The sequence below is a fragment of the Neoarius graeffei genome, chromosome 13 (genome assembly GCF_027579695.1).
Source record: "Neoarius graeffei isolate fNeoGra1 chromosome 13, fNeoGra1.pri, whole genome shotgun sequence".
Classification (NCBI taxonomy): Eukaryota; Metazoa; Chordata; class Actinopteri; order Siluriformes; family Ariidae; genus Neoarius; species Neoarius graeffei.
In genome coordinates this window covers 4,906,450-4,932,733 of record NC_083581.1, presented here as the reverse complement: position 1 = coordinate 4,932,733, position 26,284 = coordinate 4,906,450, and the positions used below count along the sequence as shown (strand labels likewise).

General features: G+C 42.4%; 1 protein-coding gene across 2 annotated transcripts in view; it reads right to left on the bottom strand.

Annotated features, from left to right (window-relative positions):
• Nucleotides 1-717: 717 nt before the first annotated feature.
• Nucleotides 718-26,284, bottom strand: part of snai1b (snail family zinc finger 1b) — a 91,995-nt gene continuing 66,428 nt past the window's right edge. The window contains exons 1-3 of one of the 2 annotated variants that reach the window (XM_060937167.1): nucleotides 3,746-4,279; nucleotides 2,261-2,803; nucleotides 718-2,101 (exon numbers count right to left, since the gene is read on the bottom strand). In XM_060937167.1, coding sequence (XP_060793150.1) covers nucleotides 1,920-2,101; nucleotides 2,261-2,803; nucleotides 3,746-3,821 — 801 coding nt within the window. In that variant the 5' untranslated portion in view covers nucleotides 3,822-4,279 and the 3' untranslated portion in view covers nucleotides 718-1,919. Of the gene's footprint in view, nucleotides 2,102-2,260; nucleotides 2,804-3,745; nucleotides 4,280-26,284 lie in introns of those variants that run through there. The other variant, XM_060937168.1, reaches the window with a different exon arrangement.

Below are 26,284 nucleotides of genomic sequence, written 5' to 3'. Positions count from 1 at the left end.
GTGTGTGTGTGTGTGTGTGTGTGTGTGTGTGTGTGTGTGTGTGTTGGAGAGGGCATAATAAGCGATTACACACAAAATCTGCAAGCTCCTTGCCTCACAAGCAGTGAAGGAAGTGCATCGTTACTCCGGCAAGACTGGCTGGCGTCAGTGTGCAGGTCACAAGGGCATTGTAGATCCAACATGTGGTTCTGGGGAAAGGAGGGGGTAAAAAAAAGGGGGGGATATGGAGCGAGGGATGAAGAGAGGGAGGGATGGAGGAGGCCGTCCTACACCAGGAAAGCCCCTGGACTTCAGGCCAGGATTGAGCCTCAGCCTGTTGGGGCTTCCCATATTTAACCGATTCCAGCATCGAGGACAAGCTCAAGGCTGGATGCACTGGTTAGCGTGGTGCTGGCGAGCTTCGCCTTTCCTCTCTCTCTCTCTTTTTCCTCTCTCTTCTTTTTTCTTGACAGTTTCTCTGCCTCTTTTTATCCGTAGCATTAGGTGTACTGTGTCATTAGCGCTACTTTATAGCATCCCAGAGCCAACAGCACGACAGGTGTGCGCAGGTGCTCCATTCATCCATCGACACGTCTTTCGTTCTTGCACACACACACACACACACACACACACACACACACACACGCTTTACAACAAGTGCTGTCATCCTTCCTTTCATCAGTATTTACTCACATCACACAGTGAACAGACGTTTCTTTTTTATCCAAACATAAATTAGTTTATTGAAAACCCACTTCAAATGGAGATACAAAAAAAAGTCAATTGAGATAGATACAATGGACCTGAATTAAAAAAAAAAGTAATTGTAGATCATCTTTGTTACAGGATCACTGTATATACTGTATATAAATATACATTTAAGAAGAAGAAGAAGAAAAGGCACATGTACAGGCAGATTAGGTCATATCTCACAATGGCTTGAAGAGGGTCCATGGACCCAGGCAGCATTTTATTCATTTTTGCAAAAGACAAAAAGTTCATGGAACAGATCTTTGGCTTCTTTCTTCTTTTCAGATAAAGCTGGTTCCATTCAGAACATTACATTTTGTTCCTTTCATTTTACTATTGGCACTGATGAACTGAACAATCAACAGTTTCCATCATCATCATCATCATCATCATCATCAATGCATACCTTACACGGATTTTTTTTAATAGTTTTATTTTATATTTTAAACAATGGCACCAAGGAAAAATTGTTTAAAGAACCGTCCATCTTCTCTAATGTCGCTTCCTGTAACATTGTGCTTTGCAACACTTTAGTGCACACTTAACATTTTATTCGAGTAAAAAAAAAAAGAATACACATTCAGAAACATGATACAAATGTTTGGAAATAAAATGCGTTAGGGATGAGTGTTGGTACAATCTGACAGCGTGAAGAAGAAGTTTTTCAACTCTACCAGGCTGAAACGTCTGTCGACACACCACCTCTGCTCACACAGCTGTCCCAATACATCGTTGCAAAGTGTGTGGAGCATGGTGAGAGATAACCCCCCCCTTACACACACACACACACACATATATACACACACACACATATACACACACACACACACACACACCAGCAGCTGCACGCAAAAAGGAAAGGGCCGGACCAGCCGGCACCGCCGGGCATCTTGAGAATGAGGCGCATAGTCCAACTGCAGAACACACACACACACACACACCCCTTAACCTTGATCGAACTGGGTTAAGAAAACATTTGTCTGGTATGAAACCCAGCAAAGAAAAAGAAACACAATATAAGGCACTTTTAAGGAAACATTTTTTCGGGTTCATTCCAGCAGATACTTTTTGCTTCGCCCCTTAACCTGAGTTCCTCCACCATGCCAGGATCAGACTCAGTCAACTGGATGGTGGTTAAACGCTGCTAACCTCCATGGTGCGTGGGAGGATGGGTGGCTGTGTGTGAGCGTCTAGGCGGTCGGGCAGCAGCTGGACACGGTGTGTTTGTGCAGGAGTGACATGCGGCTGAAGGTTCTCGAGCAGGTGCCACACTGGTACTTTTTGACCTCTGAATGGGTCTGAAGATGAGCTCTCAGATTGGAGCGGTCAGCAAAAGCCCGGTTACAATGAGGGCACGAGAACGGACGTTCGCCTGGAGACAGAAAAGAGATACATGTTAAGTGCTAGCAAAGCAAGGTTAAGCAGGAACGAGTTTCATACATTCGCTTCAAATCTTTCTATCAGTAATGCTAATGAGTCATTTCTATAATGCTGATCACTTCTATGTTCTCCGAAGCATCAAGCTGCTCACCGGTGTGTGTACGAATGTGTCCCCTGAGTAACCATGGTCTGGAAAACGCCTTGCCGCAGGTGGTGCAGACGCACGGAAGCGTATGTGAGCGGATGTGCATCTTCAAAGCTCCCAGGCTGTTGTACTCTTTAGGGCAGTGTTTGCACCGGAAGGCGGCTCTTGTTGTAGTAGTGTCAGCCATGTTGGAATTTTCAACCAGGTTAGCATTGGTGCCTGCGTTGCAGTGCGACAGCTGGTGGCGTGAAAGTGCGGCACGGCTGCTGCAGGAAATCCCACAATGGGCGCACTGGAAACGATCTGATGGATCCGGACTCGGGGGGTCAGAAGTTCTGCCTTCGTCTTCCTCACCTGAGCTGGATGGAGAACTGAGGTCCAGTGGTGCGATGGAAGATGGCGTGGTAGGGGATGCAGGAGGGAAGGAAAGCGGAAGGGCACTGGTGGTCCATACAAGAGCCGAAGTGTAGGTGGTCACCAGGGAGCCGTCTTCTTTGGTTGGTAGTTCTGCAAGCGGGTAGCGCTCTGGTACCATGGCAGAGATTGGACCTGGAGGAAAAAAAAAAGAGAATGCAAAAGAAGAGAGTCAGGTGGCTGTTGACTCCAGCCTAATCCAGTTAAACGGTTAAGTTGTTTTGATGCTCTAGTTTCATGTTACAGTCAAATGGTTGATTTGTCACAAAGAAAGGCAGTCAGATTTGATTATTTAGAGTTTAGAGTTTGCCCACAGTGCCAGGGGTTTTTTGGATCGTCGCCACACCTTCCTCTGGGTGAATTTGTAATAACATTGACAAATCTGAATTTAGCTTAGTGTCGAAGGGTTTCAGTGGAAATATCTGGACATGGCTTCATATGAATTAGATTAGTCTGGCTCGTGTGGTTATGTGTATGTGTGTTTATGTGGATTTGCTGGATGCACACCAACTATGGGGTAATGGGTCTTATTTCCACCACTTATTGACACAAGAGTGCCAGAGGACTGCAGCTCTAAGTGCTAAACTAGATTCAGGAGGATGTAATTTGCAGCTGAGGACAGCAGCAGCAGCAGTGGAAAAGAGCCTCTGCTGAGAGGGAGAGGAAAAAAAAGTCCTCGTTCGAGATGTTTGTTGCTCCCTTCAGGAATCCACATATGTTATGGATTAATAAGAGCTGAAAATTAAATTAAAATACCTGACAAAAAAACAACAGTTACTTGCTGATCAGGTTGTGCAATGCAAATATTAATTTCGGCATGCAAATGCAGCTGGGTTGGTGGATTGTAACCGTTTTTTTTAATTATTATTACTCAAAATGGCAAGGATGTGGTTCTTATTGGAAAGAATTTACAACGAGTATGGATACGACTAAGCATTTCTCGACCATAAAATCAGCAAGAAAGTCAAAACACTTACACACACACACACACACACACACACAATCCCACACACTCTGCATAAAAGGCAAGACGTCCAAGAACGAACTTGCAAAGGCTTGGCAAAGTTTGACGCTTACCATTTTGGCTCTCCAGTTCACTGTAGTTTGGCTTCTTGCTTGTAAAATACTTCTTCACCAAAAACGAACGTGGCATCTTGAGAGCTTGGTGACCGTTATTCTCCTCCTCAGTTCAGCGTGAACTCACTGCAGCAGTCTTAAACCAGCTGCACAAACTTTTCAACCAACTTCAGGAATTGACCTCCAAGAAATGTGGAAGTTCAGAAAAGTTGGAAGGGAAAAAAAAAACTTTCAAACCAGTTTTAAAGAAAATAAGACAAGGTCCTCTTGGAATATCCTCTGTATCCAAAGTGAATAAAGTTCTGTGTTATGTGTGATTAAAGTACACCCATTCAGCTCAGAGCAGCCTCATATAGCAGGGCAGGGGTGGAAGGGGTTGGGCTTTGGAAGGGGTTGGACTCAAAACAGGCTGGGCTAGGGTGAGATTTGGGCAGGTTAGAAAGAAAAAGGGTTTGGCTAGTGATGGGGCTGGAGAAATGACTGAAGTAGAAAAGTGATTGGGCTGAAAATGGGGTGGAAAAAGGTTTGGGGTGGAAAGTGGGTTGGGCCAGTAAGTGGTTTCAGAGGAAAGATGTTTGGGGTGTTAGGAAAGAGGCGGAAATGGGTTTTAGGATGGTAGAAATGAATTTGGAGTGAAAATAAAATGGAATCCAGGTTGGGGTAAAACAGGATTTTTTAGTCTGAAAAAGAGGTGGAAAATTGTTTCCATTGAAAGTGGTTAAAGGGAAAAGATGAAATGGTTTTAGACTGGTGGAAATGGGTTTTGGGACGGACAGAGCTTGGGATAGAAATGGGTTTGGTAGAAAATTGTTTCAGGTAGAATGAGGGTTGAGGTAAAGAAGTACTGGATGGAAAGGAGTGGAGGGAAAGAAGGTGCTTTTAGAGGAAAGAAAGAAGAAGGTTAAACTGACCACCATTGAATGTGTTTGAGGAGGAACGATGTTGAGGTGGGAATGTTCTGAAATGGTGTGATTGGATTTCGAGTGGAAGGAGTTTGGGTTAGAAAGGGTTTCGGGTCAAAACAAGGTTTGAGGAGAAATTGAGTTTGGGGGTAAAGGAGTACGGTACAGAAAGGGATAGATATAGAAAATTGGTTCATTTGAATGTTAATGGGTTACAGGAACCATTTTTATTCCCCAGTCTACAGAAAGTAAGAGGTGGGAATGGGTTTTGGGATGGACAGGGCTTGGGTTAGAAATGGTTTTGGTAGAAAATTGTTTGAGGTAGAATAAAGGTTGAGGTAAAGTAGTACTGGATAGAAAGGAGTGGAGGGAAAGAAGCTGCTTTTAGAGAAAAGAAGAAGGTTAAATTGACCACCATTGAGTGTGTTTGAGGAGGAACGGTGTTGAGGTGGGAATGGTTTGGGGTTGAAAAGGTGGTGTAATTGGATTTAGAATGGAAGGAGTTTGGGTTAGAAATGCTTTAGGGTCAAAATAAGGTTTGAGGTGAAATGGAGTTTGGGGGTAAGAGAGTACGGTATAGAAGGGGATAGCTATAGAAAATTGGTGGGTTTAGATGGAAATGGGTTCCAAAAACCATTTTTATCCCCAAGTCTACAGAAAGTAAGGGGTGGAAATAGGTTTTGGGATGGACAGAAAGGGTTGGAGGTAGAAAAATGGTTTAATGTGGAATGGAGGTTGAAAAAAGGAAAAGGAATATTGAGGTACCAGGAAGTCCTTCAAACCTACCGCTATAAGATGCTAACAGTTTATTTATTTACCTCACTGATACACATTTCTCTTGCTGTTTTTTAGCGATTGGTTTCAGAGTTCAAATGTTGTTGAGCTGAGGTAAGATATGTTGAGGTGGAAATATGGTCGAAACTGGTTCTGAGATGGATATGAAGATGTTTTGAGTTGGAATGAACATTGGTGTAAAGATGGTTGTGGATAGAAACGGGTGGAAAAAGTGGTGCTTTTAGGTTGAAATGTGACTATCTTTAGTGCTGAGTCCACAGAACCCTTGGGATTGTTAAAGCTCTATGAGGTGAAATCATGTCCAGCAGGTGCCCTGAGGGAACGCTTCTTCTCCTTCTTGCAACACTTATTCACTACAGATTACCACGAATCCTGTTAATGAGAGATCATTAGACTGTTTAAGGTGCATTCCAAGCCAGATTAAGCTAATCAACTTGATTATAGCGTCGTATCCTAAAGCTAAACCTTTTACACTCTGTTCACAGACCAACCTTCCATCATGGGCATGAAAAAAACAGGAGGTTTTGTTTATTTGACCAAATATTTCAAATCCACGCTATTCAGCTACATCTTAGTTTCGAAGTAGAACTTTGTGTTTTGTGGTTAACTATAAAACTCTTTAGGTTGGCTATAAATGAGAGGCAAAGAAGACAAATTACGACACATCAAATTTGTGGAGTAGTTTAGTCCCTGGATCTATAGCGCCCTCTGTTGGAGGATATAAATTATCAGTATCAGGACAAATATTTAGAAAAATAAAGGCAGCATGTTTATGGTATATGCAAAAGTCCTAAAAAGTGGTAGGACAAAATTATTTGTGATTTATTGACTTATTTATTATTTCACTTATGCACAGCTTACACCCCCCCCCCACATTGTATTTATTCTCTGATGATGTTTAATATTCCGTCCCTATACATATATAATGAGTAATGAGTGGTTTTTGTTTAGTATATCTGTTATCATGGCCAGTAAATTAAACATGTTGTGTAGTAAGTCTACGGCTAATAACTTTGTACAATGCTCAATTCATGTCCCTTCTAAAAAGCAACTTTTACGAGTGCAGCGAAGATAACCTCCTGCGGTTTTTCGGCCTGTTCTCTAACAAAGAAGCAATGCTTTCCATTCAAGTCTTCGACACTCCAGGACTCGGCTGGTTCTGTATGAAAAGCCGTGCTGTTCACACCAGATAAAGGGATCACAACGGACCGAACAAACCCACACTCAGGCCTGCTGTAAGCTGGGGGTCAGTTCAGTTGCTCATACACATCATAATTAATCTCACACTTGGAATCGATGTAAATAAAACTGATGCAGTTTGGCACAATTGATTCATGGATTTAAAAGCAAAACACACCAATGTGTGTGTGTGTGAGTGTGTGATTTGCATTCCAGTGTCAGTCAATGTGACCATCAGGCTGGAATGTGGTGTGTTAATTAGGTTCATTGAACACTCGTACAGGTTTAATAGTGATTCATCAGGTAACGACGTTAACACCTTCAGTTATCTTTTTTTTTCAGTTGATGAAGAGTGAGCCTGAATGTGAAGTGTGCTGATGCTATTACCGAATGACAAATGTAAAGTCTTGATGTTCAGACTTATCGTGACTTCGAATGCCATAAGAAGGGAATTTTGAATTATTATACGGCTATAGATTTAACATTTTCACCTTTTTTAGTCACAGCCAGAAGGTCCGGGTTCGAACCCAGTGGCCGGCGAGGGCCTTTCTGTGTGGAGTTTTCATGTTCTCCCCGTGTCTGCGTGGGTTTCCTCCGGGTGCTCCAGTTTCCCCCACAGTCCAAAAGACATGCAGTTAGGTTAACGTGGGGCGGCCTTGGGGTGAAGTGCTCTTGAGTGAGGTACCGAACCCCTGACTGCTTCCCGGGCACTGTAGTGTGGCTGCCCACTGCTCTGGGTGTGTGTGTGTGTGTTCACTGCTTCAGATGGGTTAAATGCAGAGGATGAATTTCACTGTGCTTGAAGTGTGCATGTGACAAATGAAGGGTTCTTCTTCTTCTTAATGTATGATTATATGACTAATACTGTACATAGTCACATGGTGCATTTCATCATGCTGTTCCCTGAAAGTACACAATTTAATCCAGTTTAATTAAAAATAATAATAAATAAAACCTGCATGCTGTACACATGAGAATAAATGAATAATGTGGGGGGAAAACAAAAAACAAAAAACAAAAGTATTCACTTTAGCAAGTAAAAATATCTTTAACATAAGAAAATTAATCTAAAATTATGAGATTATCAAATGCAGGATTATTCAGCTTCATTTCAAGCTTTACTTTTTTTTTAAAAACTTTTTTCTTATTATATTATATTGCCAGATCATTTTTTTTCCTCCTGGAAATAAATACTTAAAATGAGAAGAATCTCATTTAACAATCTGCCAATAGAACTAGATTATTTCAAGCACAAACTTAATAAAGTCTAGAAATCAATTTGATACTCATATTATTTGTTTTGCTGTAATCTTATAACGGGAAATAGGAATTAATAAGATAAATTTGAGTATATTTAAAATATTTTCAAGTGTAAAAAAAAGTGACTTTTTTAAAATGTATTCATATTTCTATAAGCAAATATGATATATTCTTTATTATCCCATTCACATTCACTGGATATGAGCAATCGCGCACTCTGATTGGCTACTCTACTACTAGGATATCAGCTCATATACCGTGAGTAGAAAAAAACAAAATGGTTGCTGAACCAACCGAGGATGAAATAAAAACTCGACTCGCAAACAAAACCCCAAAAAATAAAAATAAAAAAGTGCAACAAAATATGGAATAAAAGTATTTGATGGTAAGAACGTCTCATCTCATTATCTCTAGCCGCTTTATCCTTCTACAGGGTCGCAGGCAAGCTGGAGCCTATCCCAGCTGACTACGGGCGAAAGGCGGGGTACACCCTGGACAAGTCGCCAGGTCATCACAGGGCTGACACATAGACACAGACAACCATTCACACTCACATTCACACCTACGCTCAATTTAGAGTCACCAGTTAACCTAACCTGCATGTCTTTGGACTGTGGGGGAAACCGGAGCACCCGGAGGAAACCCACGCGGACACGGGGAGAACATGCAAACTCCACACAGAAAGGCCCTCGCCGGCCCTGGGGCTTGAACCCAGGACCTTCTTGCTGTGAGGCGACAGCGCTAACCACTACACCACCGTGCCACCCTGGTAAGAACGTATCTTTTTAAAAATAATTTTTCAATCATTATTATTAATACATTTTTCACAAATTGCTCCTGTCACTTCGCCGGTTTGTTTGCATTCTAAGCAGAAATGATTTTGTCGGACGTTTTGGATAAAGTTTTTATTGATCAAATTTACAAAAATTAAAAATAAAAATGCTCCATTTCTCAAAATCCAGTGAATGTGGATAGAATAAAACAGTTATTCCACTCAATCTTGTCGTGCATGGCTTATAGCGCTATCAGCTCATGTACGACTCGATTTCATGGAATAACTGTTAAATATTTTATAATAAACAAGACGATAATATTAGGCTGTTTGTATGATAGATGATGATTTCACGCCTTCACATGAATGAAAATGTTAATTTCTGTTTTTATATGAGTGATTCCACGCTTATGGGTACTGAAATGGGGACATGAACTTATTTTTAAAAATTCACCTAAAACCATTTCTTTTTTTACCATCAGGTCACAAAACATGTAATCTTTAATGAATGATATGTTAAAAGATAACTTTAATTTTCTGAGATGTAATAAAAACATATTTATATGCCAAAGTCAGAACGTAACAGAAGTGTTGTGGACATATAGATTCTCAATTTTAACAATGTAGAATTATTTTATAACTGTATTTTATTATGTATAGATAAAGTAATGATATATTAGAATATAACAGTGAGGGTTTTTTTTAATGTAGCAATCTACATCAGCTTTTTTTAATAATGTTTGACACCAATAGAATGACATTGTCTGATACAAAAATGTAAAAAGACTGGTTGGCTTTTTGAAACATAGGAAGGTGATGTTTTAGCAAATATAATTAATAAACATGTGTAGTAGAATAAACATACACATTCTTTCAATAAGATTAACATGGTATATAGCTAGATTGTAATTAATTTGTAACAGACGCGAGATGGACAATCGTAACAGAAGTAATGGAACAGACATCATTTTGGAACTCATAGGCTTGACTTTGGGATATAAATATGTTTTTATTACATCTCAGAAAATTAAAGTTATCTTTTAACATATCATTCATTAAAGATTACATGTTTTGTGACCTGATGGTAAAAAAAAGAAATGGTTTTAGGTGAATTTTTAAAAATAAGTTCATGTCCCCATTTCAGTACCCATAAGCGTGGAATCACTCATATATATATTGAGTCACTGTTTAAAATCAGAGCTCCTGATGAGTTTATGAACAAAATATGTTTTGTGCAAGAGCACAAAATCCCCCTGAATAGAATAACGTTACATCTCCATGAAAGAATCATCGAATTGTATCGTCTCGTGTATTTCACCTCAATAAATCACTGCATTGCCTTGTGACATTACAGTGAAACCAATAATGAGAGACGCATTGCAGTTACGATATATATTTATTCCTTTCTTTGATGCCGCATGCCATGCGCCAGAAACAACACCACTACATTTATTATGGTGTGACTCTGCTGGGTGCCTGGGGGACAGCAGTGAACCAGCGCTTTCACTTTATATCACTACTGTAGAGTTACCATCCACACTCAATACATCAAGCAGCTGTCTGGTTACATCTGTCACATCCATGCGCAGGACGAATTCCCATGCACCTGTTCCTGATTAGAGTGCAATCACAGCGCAGACATTTATTTAAAGACTCTTAGTAACACACAGACTTTGCGAAAGCCTGGTATTTTGTATCACTTTTCTTGTTTTGACCCTGTTTGTGTTTTTGGACTGTGAGTATTGTGTTCTCTCTGATATCTTGTCTGTGCCTCACTCCACCACTGCCTGGTTTTTGACTCTGCCTTTGTTTCCATTTTGGATCTGTTTGCGAGTGGAAAGATGCTCATAATTGTGACTGAACTAAATAATTGGTTGCTCCGGATACAACAGTCAACTGTCCAACAAGCTAGTGGACTAATAAAACTGTTTTAACTAGCTTTATATAAAACTGTCATGAATAGTTTCTGTAAAGTGTGTTAGTAAACAATCCCACGTTATTTAAAAGTAAGCACTGGATAAAAACCCATCTATCTTATGGAAATAAAGATACCAATTTCTTTGTCTGGTGGTGAAGCGTTTATGAGAGATGTTGCCTTGCTCTTATGATCGGGTTCCATGTGGTAGAACTCGGACATCATTCGTACATACGGTTGCAAATGCTATCAAAAATCAGGTCGATGCGTTACCATATTCTCTTAAGTACGGAACTCCGCTTCGTGTACTTTGTAGGAAGGAAGCCTCATAAACATAGTGACAATAAAAGCAAAACAAAACAAAGCGCATTTAAAGCATAGACTATACTTATAAATAGGCTTTGTAGCGGTTGGAATAAATGCCCTGCAGGTTAGGAAGGGTGGTCCTGATGGTCCTTTCAGCAGATTGAACCACCCTCCTGAGAGCCAGCTGGCCTCTCCTGGTGGTGCTTCCCATCCAGTTAGTGATGCTCCCACTCAGGACACTCTCAATAGTGCAGGAGTAAAAGTTCCTTAGTGCCCTGAGTGGGAGTTTGAAGTCCTTCAGTCTCCTTAGGAAGTAGAGGTGCTGGCGGCCTTTCTTAACCAGGTTGTTGGTGTGACGGGACCAAGAGAGGTCCTGTGAGATGTGGACACCCAGGTATTTGAAATTGCCCACTCTCTCTACCTGGGCCCCGTTGATGCAGATGAACTCAAAAATTAATGTACAAGTCTGAGTACAGTCTTGTACAGTTAATGTACAAGTCCGAGTCCAGGTCCGAGTCATCAGTACTCAAGTCCAAGTTGAGTCACAAGTCCTTAAAATTAGGGCACGAATTGGACTCGAGTACTACAAGCCTGGTGTTGAATACGGTTTACGATATTGCATGATATCACACGTCGGAGATGTAAAACTTCTGCGCTAGTGAGTGACTGGGACAATTGGTAAACAAACATGGCTGCCAGGTTTGCGTTGTTAAATACGGAAGATTTTGAGAGAATTTTGAAAGAGAAAGATGCATTGAACACCCGAAAGGAATGCATATATATAATAATAATGGGTGGCACGGTGGTGTAGTGGTTAGCGCTGTTGCCTCACAGCAAGAAGGTCCGGGTTCGAGCCCCGTGGCCGGCGAGGGCCTTTCTGTGCGGAGTTTGCATGTTCTCCCCGTGTCCGCGTGGGTTTCCTCCGGGTGCTCTGGTTTCCCCCACAGTCCAAAGACATGCAGGTTAGGTTAACTCAGTGGTTTTCAAAGTGGGGGCCTAGGGCCCGCTAGGGGGCCTCAGAAAGTTGGAGGGACAATAACAAAAAAATTGTGGAAAAAAATATGCTTTTTTAAAATAATTATTATTAAATATATTGTAATTCGTTTTTTAATCATTATTATAAAATATAATTCATATCGAAACGTTGTTTGCCTTGCTCATCTCTTCGATTGCCTGTGACGTTGCGGTTTGCGCCATTTATCAAGCTGCTTTGCTCCTCAAGCTAGCGTATTGCTAGCGCAAAATGGACAGGTTTTTGAAGAAGAGACCGAAGGAACAAACCAACAGTCCTGCTGTGGAGGACACTGCTGCGAAAAAAACTAAGAAGTCCTGGCCAACTAAAATCCGAAAATATGAGGCAGCATACATTAAGTATGGCTTTACAGCCATACAGAAAAATGGCCATGATTGCCCGAAATGCATCCTCTGTCTGGAGACCCTGTCAAACGAGTGCTTAAAACCTTTGAAACTTCAGCGTCACTTGGTACAAAAACATCCGACAGATGCCGAAAAAACAGTCGATTTCTTCAGACACAAAGAAGAGCATTTGGTCAGGCAATCTGCTGCATTCACCCAGCAAGCTACTGTCCCCGAGCGGGCCCTGAAGGCATCATTTTTAGCCTCGTACCACATTGCTCGTGCTAAAAAACCTCACTCAATTGGAGAAGATTTGATTTTACCAACCACCAAAGACATTGTCTGAGAATTGCTTGGTGAGGATGCTGCCAAAAAAAAATCGATGCTGTCCCACTCTCTGATAACACCGTGAGCCGACGGATTGGTGACATGGCTCAAGACGTATCTGCTCAGCTGTTGGAGCAGGTGAGAGCCAGCGAATACTTCGCACTTCAGCTGGATGAAAGCACAGATTTATCCAATGAGGCCCAACTGCTTGTGTACATCAGATTTATTTCACAGGAAAGATTTGTGAGGAAATACTATTTTGTAAAGCACTTGAAAGAAGAACTACTGGGAAAGACATTTTTCAAGTTTTGGACGATTACATCGAGTCTAACGGATTGAACTGAACCCGTTGTGTGGGGGTGTGTTCGGACGGAGCCGCGGCAATGACCGGGAAGATCAGTGCACTGTAAAAAAAAAAAGTTGAGAATACTTGAAATTTCAAGGCAACCGTCTGCATTAAGAATTTTATGTTTTGCCAACGATGTGCCCATGATAATCCAAACTATGATAAAACTGTTATCTTTATTAAGAATTCTTAATTAAGTCAATTTTCAATTCCTCATTCTGCCAACATAGATTTCTCTTTTTGCTGAACAGTGGCATTCACAGTAGTGCAAAAAGGCAATTGAGGTTATCACAATTTTTGGGGGCTTTTTTCACCTCTATTTGGATAGGACAGTGTAGAGACAGGAAATGAGTGGGAGAGAGACGGGGAGGGATCGGGAAATGACCTCGGGTCGGAACCGAACCCGGGATTTATGGTATGGCGCCTTATCCACCTGAGCCACGACGCCTCCAAGGGTATCACAATTTATCATTAAACTATACATGCCTTTTTTCATTGTTCTACACAATTACAAAACTTCAATATTGAAATAAGGTTTTTAAAACCCACATCACGGGTATGGTGTCGTGGCTCAGGTGGATAAGGCGCCATACCATAAATCCAGGGACCTGGGTTCGATTTCGACCCGAGGTCATTTCCTCATCCCTCTCTCCCGCTCATTCCCTGTCTCTACACTGTCCTATCCAAATAAAGGTGAAAAAAGCCCCCCAAAAAAGTCTGATAACCTCAATTGCCTTTTTGTACTACTGTGAATGCCACTGTTCAGCAAAAAGAGAAATCTATGTTGGCAGAATGAGGAATTGAAAATTGACTTAATTAAGAATTCTTAATAAAGATAACAGTTTTATCATAGTTTGGATTATCATGGGCACATCGTTGGCAAAACATAAAATTCTTAATGCAGACTGTTGCCTTGAAATTTCAAGTATTCTCAACTATTCTTTTTTTACAGTGTGGAGTGACCGCTCTCATTAAGCAGAAGGCCCCGCATGTAGGGGCCACACACTGCACGCTCCATCGCGAGGCACTGGTCGCAAAAAGGATGGATAACGAGTTGAATCAGGTACTACAGGAGGTTATGCAGTTTATTGTTCAGTGCGAAAATATTTGTGTTGAAAACATGTTAGTTAATAATATTCTTATGCTAAACAAATGTAACAATTATTGACTATTGAATAAAAGTAAGAGAAAACATTCTAAAAGTTGATGTTTCTTTACATATTTTGTAGCATTGTCTGTGGGTTTGCAAAGGGGGTCCCCGGCCAGAAGCTATTGCTGTTTGGGGGGCCTTGGCATGGAAAAGCTTGGGAACCCCTGGCTTAGAGGATCCAAGGCCCAAATCCGAAGTTGCTTTAATTTATAAGTATATTAATAAATAAAAGAAAAAGTCTTCAAACCACAGATTACACTTAGGATATCTACAGGATGATAAATAAAATAACGGTATACTGATATACATTACTTTTGTGTGTGTGTGTTTTGGTTCACAGTACGTTTTGTAACACTACAGAAAAACAAGCTCTGCACAATAACAGTTCCGCTTGAGCCGTTTACATCCGGACAGGTTTTAGTGTGACACACGCTAAGGGTCTCACTCAAACCCCCCCACACACCACACACACCACACACAGTGCTCATTCAGATGCCACACAGTCGCAGGAGGTCAGAAGGAGCCACACTGCTGTAAAAGTCATTACAAATAACAGAGTCGGAAAACCACAGTCTAAACATTCCTGAGATTTCACTGGGCCTCGGTGATCCACGACCAGAATCCTTTTTCTAAATTATTACTCTATGAGGCGACAGCAGAACCTTTAAGGTTGTATTTAAGGTCATGTGACCTTAAATAGTAATAATAATAATATTCTTATAAAATAAGATCATTTGTATAACTCTCATGTGGGAATTAAAGTGATACAGCAGCATGATTAAAACAATATAAATCCAATACAGTATGATAAATATACAGATAATACACTACTGCAAATATTTAAATAATATTGGTTGGTGTTGAGTGGTATATCAGATATATTCCATTCAGCTAGCATGATACTGAACGAGTCGAAGACAAGTAGCTGAATGGAATATATCTGATAGACTACGAAAAAAAGCCAGACATTATTATTATCTCATCTCATCTCATTATCTGTAGCCGCTTTATCCTGTTCTACAGGGTCACAGGCGAGCTGGAGCCTATCCCAGCTGACTACGGGCGAAAGGCGGGGTACACCCTGGACAAGTCGCCAGGTCATCACAGGGCTGACACATAGACACAGACAACCATTCACACTCACATTCACACCTACGCTCAATTTAGAGTCACCAGTTAACCTAACCTGCATGTCTTTGGACTGTGGGGGAAACCGGAGCACCCGGAGGAAACCCACGCAGACACGGGGAGAACATGCAAACTCCACACAGAAAGGCCCTCGCCGGCCACGGGGCTCGAACCCGGACCTTCTTGCTGTGAGGCAACAGCGCTAACCACTACACTACTGTGGCGCTCATTATTATTATTATTATTATTATTATATATATACGCATTCCTTTCGGGTGTTCAATGCATCTTTCTCTTTCAAAATTCTCTCAAAATCTTCCGTATTTAACAACGCAAACCTGGCAGCCATGTTTGTTTACCAATTGTCCCAGTCACTCACTAGCGCGGAAGTTTTACATCTCCGACGTGTGATATCATGCAATATCGTAAACCGTATTCAACACCAGGCTTGTAGTACTCGAGTCCAATTCGTGCCCTAATTTTAAGGACTTGTGACTCAACTTGGACTTGAGTACTGATGACTCAGACCTGGACTCGGACTTGTACATTAACTGCATTCAGACTCATAAACTGCAGACGAGGACTCGGAGTTTTTCTTTATTTTTTGTAATGTGGCATAATTTGGCATAAGATATTTATATCTACATTAATTTTGTACTAATTCTGTGCAAGAGTGTCACAGATAGACACTCAGGCGCACTTCGGACAGCACGTGTGCCAAGCGGACTCTCGTGTGCGCTGTAAACGACTCGCACTTGCACAGGATTAAGGCCCAATCAGTGCACCTATATAAAAAAAACACAAAAACACACTTACTTTGCGAAGTATTGAGTTGAGTTGCGTTGCTAACACATTATCGAGCCTTATTTCCTTGTTTGAGTTCCTGATCCCTGATTTCCTGTTTCTCATCTTTGATAGCCTGTTTGTGCCTCGCTCGACCTATCGCCTGTTTCACAATTTTGCCTGTCGTTCCGGATTGTTTACCTGTCTTCACTTGTATTAATAAACACACCTTATGTACTTCCATCCATCTCCCAACCATCTCTGACAGAATACTTCACAATCCCTGACAAAGAGAAGCACATTCACCTGTTCATACGTCATGTTCAGGAACAAACTAATGTTAATGGCGCTGAAACAGACACCGTCACATGGTGCGGTTGGAGTCTTGTTCTCGGACTCGACTCTAAATTTTTTTAATGACTTGGACTTGATTCAGACTTGAACACTGGGGACTTGAGACTGGACTCGGACAACACTGTTCAAAGCTCATTCTCCATTGGGTAGAGTGGTGTAATACGCATAGAATAAGCGATATGCTAACAATATTGCATGCTATCAAACCAAATGAATGAAACCCGCTAGAAGGGCCTAGAACACATGTTTTTATTCATAGGCGGTTTTAAACGGGGGCCGGGGGGGCCAGTGCCCCTGTAAAATTGCTCCTGGCCCCTGTTGTGGCCCCTGTGCTGAACAGATAATAAGCTTTATTAATTTCGACGTGCGCTGGCTCAAAGATCGGAACTGACATGACGGAGTGTTCTACACGGACTCCTTAAAGTGCTACACGCACACTGTTACCTGCAGCAGAAAGACCAGCAGCAGCGCGAATTGTAAACTTTGGACGTGAGAGATAACAGCTGCAGCCCTGCAAGGACTAGGCTACTGCAAAGAGGCGAAGGTAAGAAAAATTATTCAATTTTGTAACGTCAGTGTTTGCACATATCCGTGTTTTACTGTTGTTGTTCACTACAATAATAAATCCGTTTTATTGCGCTTTCTTAAAAGTGCGTTGCACAGCAATAAGTAGCCTAACTTAATATTTTTGGGAAATGGGTAAAATAACCGACAGTGTTTAACCTTCTTGTAAAACTCGAATGGCCTTGTGATATGTAGAGGCTACATTCCTCTCCGTTTACTTTTTAGTATAGACCTACTGTAGGCTATCATCATGAAAAGGAGCAAGAAGGACATTATGTCCTTTTTTGCCCCTGTTGGCAAAAAGCAACATAGAAAGAGTAAGGAAGATGAAGATTATGAAAGAGGAGAGAGAGCCAGAGGTGGAGAGAGAGCCAGAGGTGGTGGTTGGAGAGGTGGAAAGTGAGGCATCTGAAAGGCAATCTGAGAGTGAGGATGAAGACATTCAGGATCAGATTGAGGGACAGAATGAGGGACAACCCAACGAGTCATTGGGACAACCAGATTCACCATGCATATCAAGTACAGCACCATCAGGTTTGTAATGTTGAACAAATGTGTGTGTGAGCGGTGTCGGCGTAGTCTGGTTAATACCAGACCATATCACAAGTGAAATATGGTCTGGAATCCGCCTATTGAATTTCTCGTAGGGGAGGTGTGGTTTACGATTGTCAACGGCCGTTTATTGGACGTTGCGAATGTCTATCATTTGGCGTATACGTAGCCCATGGCCAATCATGGCAGTTGTACCCGGTGACGTAGTTAGAACGACGAAGAAGACGAAGAAAGACTGTAACGCCAAACGCTGTTCTTTTTTTAAAACAAACTTTCGCTCTAAACTATTCAGAACAGTGTCTAAAGCTTGATTGAAAGTTTGGTTCGTATCGCTCGCCGCCATGTTAAATGTGATCCGTAAACAGTCCCAAATAAACTACAAGCTTCCATTTGTCGAGTAGGACGCGTCACCGTCTTTCCACCCCTCCCCACTCTCTGATTGGCTCCCTAACTCAGGCGAGCCTTTAGACCATAGTTTCCATGCTGTCTTTTCAGATCGGAACGATTGTGCAAAGCAGCATGGGATTTCCCAGGCTAGTGTCGGCCTACAATTCATATAGCCTCCCCTGAAAGTGTGAAGTCTGAATAATAATTAATAAATATGAAATAAAAATCAGATATAATAATAAATTAATAAATGAATAATGATAAATAAATGAATAATGATAAATAAATGTTGTTCTCAGTCGCACTCTCATATTTACTGTATTCATCTTTCTCCAGATATCAGCAAGTGCTTGGACGACACTCCAGTGCAGCCACATCTGAAGAAAAGGTTCATTGTATGCAAAAATAGAAATCTTATTTTACAAAAAAGAGAAACATGGTTTTAAGATTTATTGAGCACAATTTATTTTATGTTTAGGCTATTGAGACAGAATGTTTCTCATTGTATTTATGTTCAATGTATGTTGTTTTGGTTTTAAATAAACTAAACAAAACATTTTGAACACTTAAATATTGCCATGTTTTGTCCATATGTGCGCCCCTGAAAAAACACTGGCCCCACCTTGGCCCCCCCTAGTAATTTTGGTCTAGAACCGCCACTGTTTTTATTCCATGGAAAAAGTGTCCTGTATGTATAATAATACATCGTATTTACTCTGAGCTGTTAGAGTTTGAATCTTGATTATTAAACAGCACTTTATACTTTATATAGTGTTATTGCAGCTTATAATGCGGTGAGATTCAAGCTGACGTTATTTCGCATTGATCTTGAGCTTTAGATTAGAAAATGTTCCAAAATTAAATTTAATGTTCCTTCAATTTAAGTTAAGGTTATAACTGTAAAAATAACACAATCGCTTTGGTAGTAGCTGACTGTGATCACCACTGACATGGCGATCATGATGATGGTACCGGTGAGGCAGGCAGCCTTCGTACCTGCTCCGGTCGTTTTTGCGTATTTAGCGTTAATTATTGTTATTTTTAGCTTTTTTGCACAGCCTGCACTCTGTCTAACTACGTACACCAGACAGACTCTGATTGACATTGGAGCGAAGTTCAATGGTTTTTCATTTTTAAGGGAATTCAGCTCCTCACTGCCGGATGAGATATTACGGGGGTCCAACAACAATGGAGGGCACGCCAAGTTCAGCCCAAGAAAAAGACCCAGAGACAAACAAGCGGGAATCAGGAACCGGCTGAGGAGAAGGGCACATCGTCCACCTCTGCCTAGCATTCTGCTAGCCAATGTCCAGTCCCTGGAAAACAAGCTCGACGACCTCAGGGCTACACTCAAATACCAGCGGGATATACGAGACTGTAACATTATTTGTCTTACTGAGTCATGGCTGCCCCCCTCGGTTCCGGACCATGCTGTGCAACCGACGGAGTTTCTATCAGTCTACCGCATGGGCCGCACCAAGGAGTCAGGCAAGTTGAGAGGAGGGGGAGTGTGCTTAATGGTCAACAACAGATGGTGTGATCCCAGGAACATAACACCTTTAACCCGTTCCTGTTCACCCAACTTGGAGCTCCTAACTCTCAAATGCCAGCCATTCTATCTCCCTCGAGAGTTCTCGTCAGTCATTTTAAGCGCCGTTTATATCCCACCTAAAGCGGACACAGACACTGCCCTATCTGAACTTCACGAAGCCCTCTCCAGCTATGAGATTAATCACAGGGACGCAGCTCTCATAATAGCTGGCGATTTCAATCGATCCAACTTAAAGGTCCCATGGCATGAAATTTTCACTTTCTGAGGTTTTTTAACGTTAAAATGAGTTCCTCTGACCTTCTTAAGTCACCCCAGTGGCTAGAAATGTCATAATGTGTAAACCAAACTATGCCCACCCTTTGTCAACATTTGAGAATGGTGCGTCAAAATGGCGCGTTGATAGGCTCTTCCCTTTACTACGTCAGCAAGGGAGATGATCCCCACACCCCCCCTCTGGATTCCCACCCACTGTATGGATTGCCCGCCCAGCTCAAAAGTTGCCACCATAGATACGTCACTTCAATTTTGTAGTGAGGAGACCATAGAGGACACAACAACATGGCACCACCTAAGCGAGCGAAACATGGAAATTGCGCTGTACATGCATGTGACAACACAGAAAGGAGTCTGTTTTTACTGCCGACGGGAGAGCCCCTGAAGACGCAGTGGCTTAATTTTATTTACTCCAATAATACGCCGTCGAGTCTACCTAAGACGGTGTATGTTTGTCGGAAGCATTTTCCTGATGAATGTTTCCACAACTTGGGACAGTACAGGGCAGGTTTTGCACATCAACTGTCACTGAAGCCTGGGTCCGTACCAAGCATCCCTGCTGCATCAGCCACAAACACCGAACAAGTAAGTGTATAACTGTTAAGTCGTTTTGCCATGTTTTAAAATCAGTGCGTTAGCCTTGCAATGGCTACATTAGCTGTGCAGCTAACCGCTTCCTGCAGTTAGCCAGGTACTCTGTGCTACAAAACCAAAAAGCATGCAGCATGCTCTGTTAAACTGAGTTTAGTCTGGAAATTGACTGTAACTTATGAGCTTATGTTTGACTGTTGCTCCGCAATGCATGTCTTCTGTTGGATAAGCGATATGTTGCTGTAGTTGCTGCTTCTATCCTCTTTGGTTATGGAGTGCGTATTCAAGCCTAGGGTATTATACGTTCGTAAACTACCACTCCAAACACTCTCACTCATGCCCGCAGCTTGGTCAAGCCCCTCCCCCCATGGCCCACCCCCACCCTCTACCCTTCCCTGCCTCCATGCTTCTCATTAGCAAAACGACGCACTGGGAAAAGGGCTGAAATGGGGCTTTCTCCCAGGAGGCTATATCTACGTGCCGAGGGTTCATTTCGAGAAAGGCTGCAGATATAACATCCGGAAGCCTCCACGAGCCCGTTTAAAGCATCAACAAACCACCATGCCATGGGTCCTTTAAGAACGATAAGACCGGACCTCCGGCAACATATCACTTGTCTTACCAGAGGAAGCAAGACTCTAGATCACTGCTACTCGCTGTTCAAAGAGGGCTACAAAGCTACATCTCTTCCCCCCTTCGGTAAGTTGGATCACTCCGCTATTTTCCTCATGCCTAAGTACATTAAAAAACTGAAAGTGGAAGCCCCGGCATGCAGGGAGGTGGCGCGATGCTCTGGCCAATCAATGGCGATCTTACAAGATGCACTCAACATCACAGACTGGGGTTTGTTCTGGCACAGCTCAGGTGATGGCATCAACGTGTTTACGGAAACGGTGGTGGGATTCATTGGGAAGCTAGCGGAGGACTGCACTCCCAAAAGCATAGTCAGGATGTTTCCCAACCAGAAGCCGTGGGTGGATAACACCGTTCGCGACACTCTGAGATCACACACCGCTGCCTACAACACCAGGCTGTTAACCGGGAACATGGAGGAATATAAGGCTGCTTCTTACAACGTTCACAAAGCAGTGAAGGAGGCTAAACGGCAGTATGGGAGGAAGCTGGAGGATCATCTGTACCAGCAGGATCCCAGGGGGCTATGGCAAGGACTAGATCATCACGGACTATAAATCAGCTCATGCTCCTCTGACGAACGCCTACAAATCTCTCGCCGATGAACTGAACAACTTTTATGTCCGCTTCAAGACGACCTGCCAACGAGCCGACATAATCACCGGCAGAGAGGAGATGGCGCTCACCGTGATGGAGCACAACGTGAGGCTGGCACTCAGGAGAGTGAATCCCAGGAGGGCAGCAGGTCCGGATGGGATCACAGGTCATGTCCTTACGGCCTGTGCTAACCAGCTACCAAGTGTCCTCATGGTAATATTCAACCTCTCCCTTTCTCAGTGCATTGTCCCCACCTGCTTCAAACAGTCTGTTATAGTTCCTGTGCCTAAGAAACCTGAGCCCAGCTGCCTGAATGACTATCACCCCATAGCCCTAACATCTGTGGTGATGGTGTTTTGAAAGGCTAGTCAAACCCCTCATCACCTCCTCCCTGCCTGCTACCTTGGATCCGCTACAGTTTGCCTATCGTTCCAGCAGATCCACAGATCATGCCATTTCTCACCTACTCCACACCACCCTGGCTCATCTGGACACCAAGAGGGGATCCTACGCTAGACTGCTGTTCATTGACTACAGCTCAGTGTTTAACACCATAATCCCCTCCAGGCTGGTCCAAAAACTGTGTGATCTCAGTCTGCAACCCTCATTGTGCTGGTGGATCCACAGCTTCCTTACAGGCAGACCGCAGGTGGTACGTGTAGGCCGCTACACTTCATCTCCCCTCACCCTCAACACTGGCTCCCCCCAAGAATGCGTTCTGAGCCCTTTGCTGTACTCCCTGTATGGTACACTCATGACTGCATGGCCACCTCAGACTCCAATACCATCATTAAGTTTGCTGATGATACAGCTGTGGTGGGCCTCATCTCCAATAATGATCAGTCTGCCTACCGGACCGAGATTAAATATCTCGCGGACTGGAGTGAGGAGAACAACCTCACACTCAACATCAGCAAAACGAAGGAGCTGATAGTGGACTTCAGCAGGAAGCAGCAGAGGGACCTCCAACCCACACTCAAAAAAACCAACATGGGTGTCTGTTACATGAACCTAAGTCTAACATGTAACGGTTGACATTTAGGTCACTCAACAAAATTGTTTCTGGCTAAGTTAACGTGTTTTACTTGGGTGGAAATACTTTCCATAATTTTTTTACGTTCACTGAGCAAGTTATTTTTTTTGAGTTCATCTGCATCAACGGGGCCCAGGTAGAGAGAGTGGGCAATTTCAAATACCTGGGTGTCCACATCTCACAGGACCTCTCTTGGTCCCGTCACACCAACAACCTGGTTAAGAAAGGCCGCCAGCGCCTCTACTTCCTAAGGAGACTGAAGGACTTCAAACTCCCACTCAGGGCACTAAGGAACTTTTACTCCTGCACTATTGAGAGTGTCCTGAGTGGGAGCATCACTAACTGGATGGGAAGCACCACCAGGAGAGACCAGCTGGCTCTCAGGAGGGTGGTTCGATCTGCTGAAAGGACCATCAGGACCACCCTTCCTAACCTGCAGGGCATTTATTCCAACCGCTACAGGGACAGAGCCAGGAAGATCACCAGAGACCCCAGCCACCCAAATAATAGACTGTTCTCCCTGCTGCCTTCAGGGAGACGCTACCGACAGCTGAAGGCCAACACTAAGAGGATGAGGAGGAGCTTCTTCCATCAGGCCATCAGACTGCTGAACTCTTCGTAACAATAACAATGTACACTACGATGCACTACTGCACTTTGGACTTTAAGGACTCGTAACCACACAATCATCACATCTCTGCCATGTTTCCACTCATTAATATAGTTTTAGAGATTTTTTCCCTTTATTTCTATTGTTTTAATTTATCTTATTTTATCTATATATTTTTATACCCTCAACGACCTAAGGTACATAAGAATTTCACTGTAATTACTTATAATTATATGTGACAAATAAAACTTGAACTTGAACTGAACTGATGTCACTCACTTAAAATAAAGATTAACTGAATAAAATTTGTGGATTGTTTGGCTGTACATCACAGACTTTACAAACTATTGATTTTAGAAATTATGGCATAAACAAGACGGTGAGATCATTGAGATGAAAATCTCATTTCCATGAGCGACCTTTCACCATAAAAGATATAAAACTGACAAAAACGCAACACAAGTACACGCTACAACACACATTCAACATCGACAAAATGTTGAAACTAGTTATTAGCCAGGAATATTTAAAAAAAATCTTAAATATCTCAAAAGGTTTGTACACTCACATGAGGTGGTTTTTCCGACAATTCAGTGATGATTCAATATCTCGCAAAATCGAAATTGTAACACATTTTTCGCATCGAAAATCACCATGACAGCACATCAGGTAACGGAATGACGATCACGAGAGGAGAAAACCTCTCCTTTAATCTTTAATCACACAACAGACCATTCGCAATTGTGTGTGGGGTTTTTTTTTTCAATATTATTAGTAGGTTTGATCTTTATTCAGAAGATCTACGGCAGACAATATGATTTTCGGTAGAGCTCTGGAAAAATTGGGGAAAAAAAACATCATTAAAGACTACACTTAAAGGTAGACTGCCTTTCAGATTTTTCAAGCGTAGGTCATAAAAATAATTTTTCCGACACCCAATTATTTTTGTTTAGTGGCTGAAAGCGACTAAATTCGAATCACAGACTTCCAATTTTATTAGTTTTTTTTAAACAGAACAATTAATGAATTTAAGGCCACATGGCTCTAAATTCTCTGCTATTTTTTCCTGCTTCACCATGACTCAATTCAAGATACTACATCATGTGTCACGTGGTGGGCTTTCCCCATTCACGCAAGGCATTGTGGGATACAAATTTGAAACAGGAGAGAAAATGGAGGATGTGAGTGTGCGAATGAAACTTGAAAGACCGACTATGGTAACGGAAAGAAAGCGAGAAGAAAAGACGTCATGTTATAAATGAAGGAAAGGAAACGCAGGACCAAGCTAATAAATATCAGCGGTCAGCGAGCACCTCGGTGTGATCAGCTGTTCGTTTAGCGACAGAATGATGGAACTGTCAGTGCACGCTCAAAGGGAAACCTGCGCATGTGCATACACATGGACTTCTTCTGTCTGCTTGACTGCGTGAAGCAAAGCGAACAATTTCATGCACATTATTTGCTTTAATCCCTTCAAATTAAATAACTTCCCAGCCACAGAATGACCTGATATTTTGTGAGATATTACAGAAATAAACAGATATCACAATGAACACATTTCAGACGGAACTAAATTTCACCGATTTTATGAAATCGAAACGCCGTCTAGGTTTAAGTAAACAGTTAGTAAGTCATTTGAATAAATAATAATATGATGAACATGATAATGACAAAAAATAGCAACAATGTTGATAAAATAAATATTTAAAAAAAGAACAAAGTCTAATTATTTACTATGAAGGAACTTTTCACCACTCTTTTCAATTTCTTAATAGTAACAGAATGTGATCCGGTAAAGAGTTCCAGCTGTGTAGACACGAGATTTGATCTTAGGGCCCGTTTACATGAGGACGCTGTCGGGTAAAAACGACTAAATATTTTATCGGAAGTGCCTTTCGTCTACACGGGGACGGCGTTTCCGAGGCTGAAAAACGGAAAAAATTGAAAACGCCTTCCAGAGTGGATAAGTTAAAAACAGCCCCCGTTGCATATCCGTCTAAACTACCCAATACGCGGAACTCTGCTCGGATCTGCTCACGTCGGGTACGCGTTTACGTCATACATATGTCATATACTGTACATGCCAGCCCAGGAAGTAAGAAAGTAAGTAAAAAAGTAAGAGCATGTCTGATTACATCGATCCAACAGACCTTCAAGCTGCTCTGGCAGCTTTAATAAACGTCCAGGAGTCCTTCGAACATCTATACCGAATTTGCACATATACCGTTAATGAACAGAGGCGGGTATGCAATTACCTTTATGAATTTTTGGATACACCGATTCGTCGGAGGCATGCAGACGAAGTTTTTCTTAACCTCACGAGTAGCCATAGCCAGAGTAGTCAAAGTTTTCGCGGCGCAGATGTGCAGATCAGACAAGACGGAAGACGTTGCGCATGCGTGCAGACATAGCGGAGGTCTTTCACAGCACCACCTAGCCGCCTGGCATGCACATCCAATTGAATTCCACACATTTATGCGTCACCGTATAGACGCAGATTTCCTCCTTGAAAACGGTCGTGTAGACGCGGAAAAAAGTGAGAACGAAAACGGACTTTTGCGTTTTTGTTTCAGACCGTCCCCGTGTAAAGTGGGCCTTAATAGACCCCAATTTGTGTCAGATTTAACTGCTCTCAGTATATTTTTATTGTGTGTACTGTACTTATGGAAATCTGCACCTTTAGAGAAACTTGATGTATCTTCAGATACTGGCGGCAGGGTGGTGTAGTGGTTAGCGCTGTCGCCTCACAGCAAGAAGGTCCGGGTTCGAGCCCCGTGGCCGGCGAGGGCCTTTCTGTGTGGAGTTTGCATGTTCTCCCCGTGTCCGCGTGGGTTTCCTCCGGGTGCTCTGGTTTCCCCCACAGTCCAAAGACATGCAGGTTAGGTTAACTGGTGACTCTAAATTGAGCGTAGGTGTGAATGTGAGTGTGAATGGTTGTCTGTGTCTATGTGTCAGCCCTGTGATGACCTGGCGACTTGTCCAGGGTGTACCCCGCCTTTTGCCCGTAGTCAGCTGGGATAGGCTCCAGCTTGCCTGCGACCCTGTAGAACACGATAAAGCGGCTACAGATAATGAGATGAGATGAGATGAGATCTTCAGATACTTTGTTCTACATGTGGACACAGCGATGGAGTTCTCTTCATTGAGATCAGTCCAGCCTCTTGGGCTCTTTGA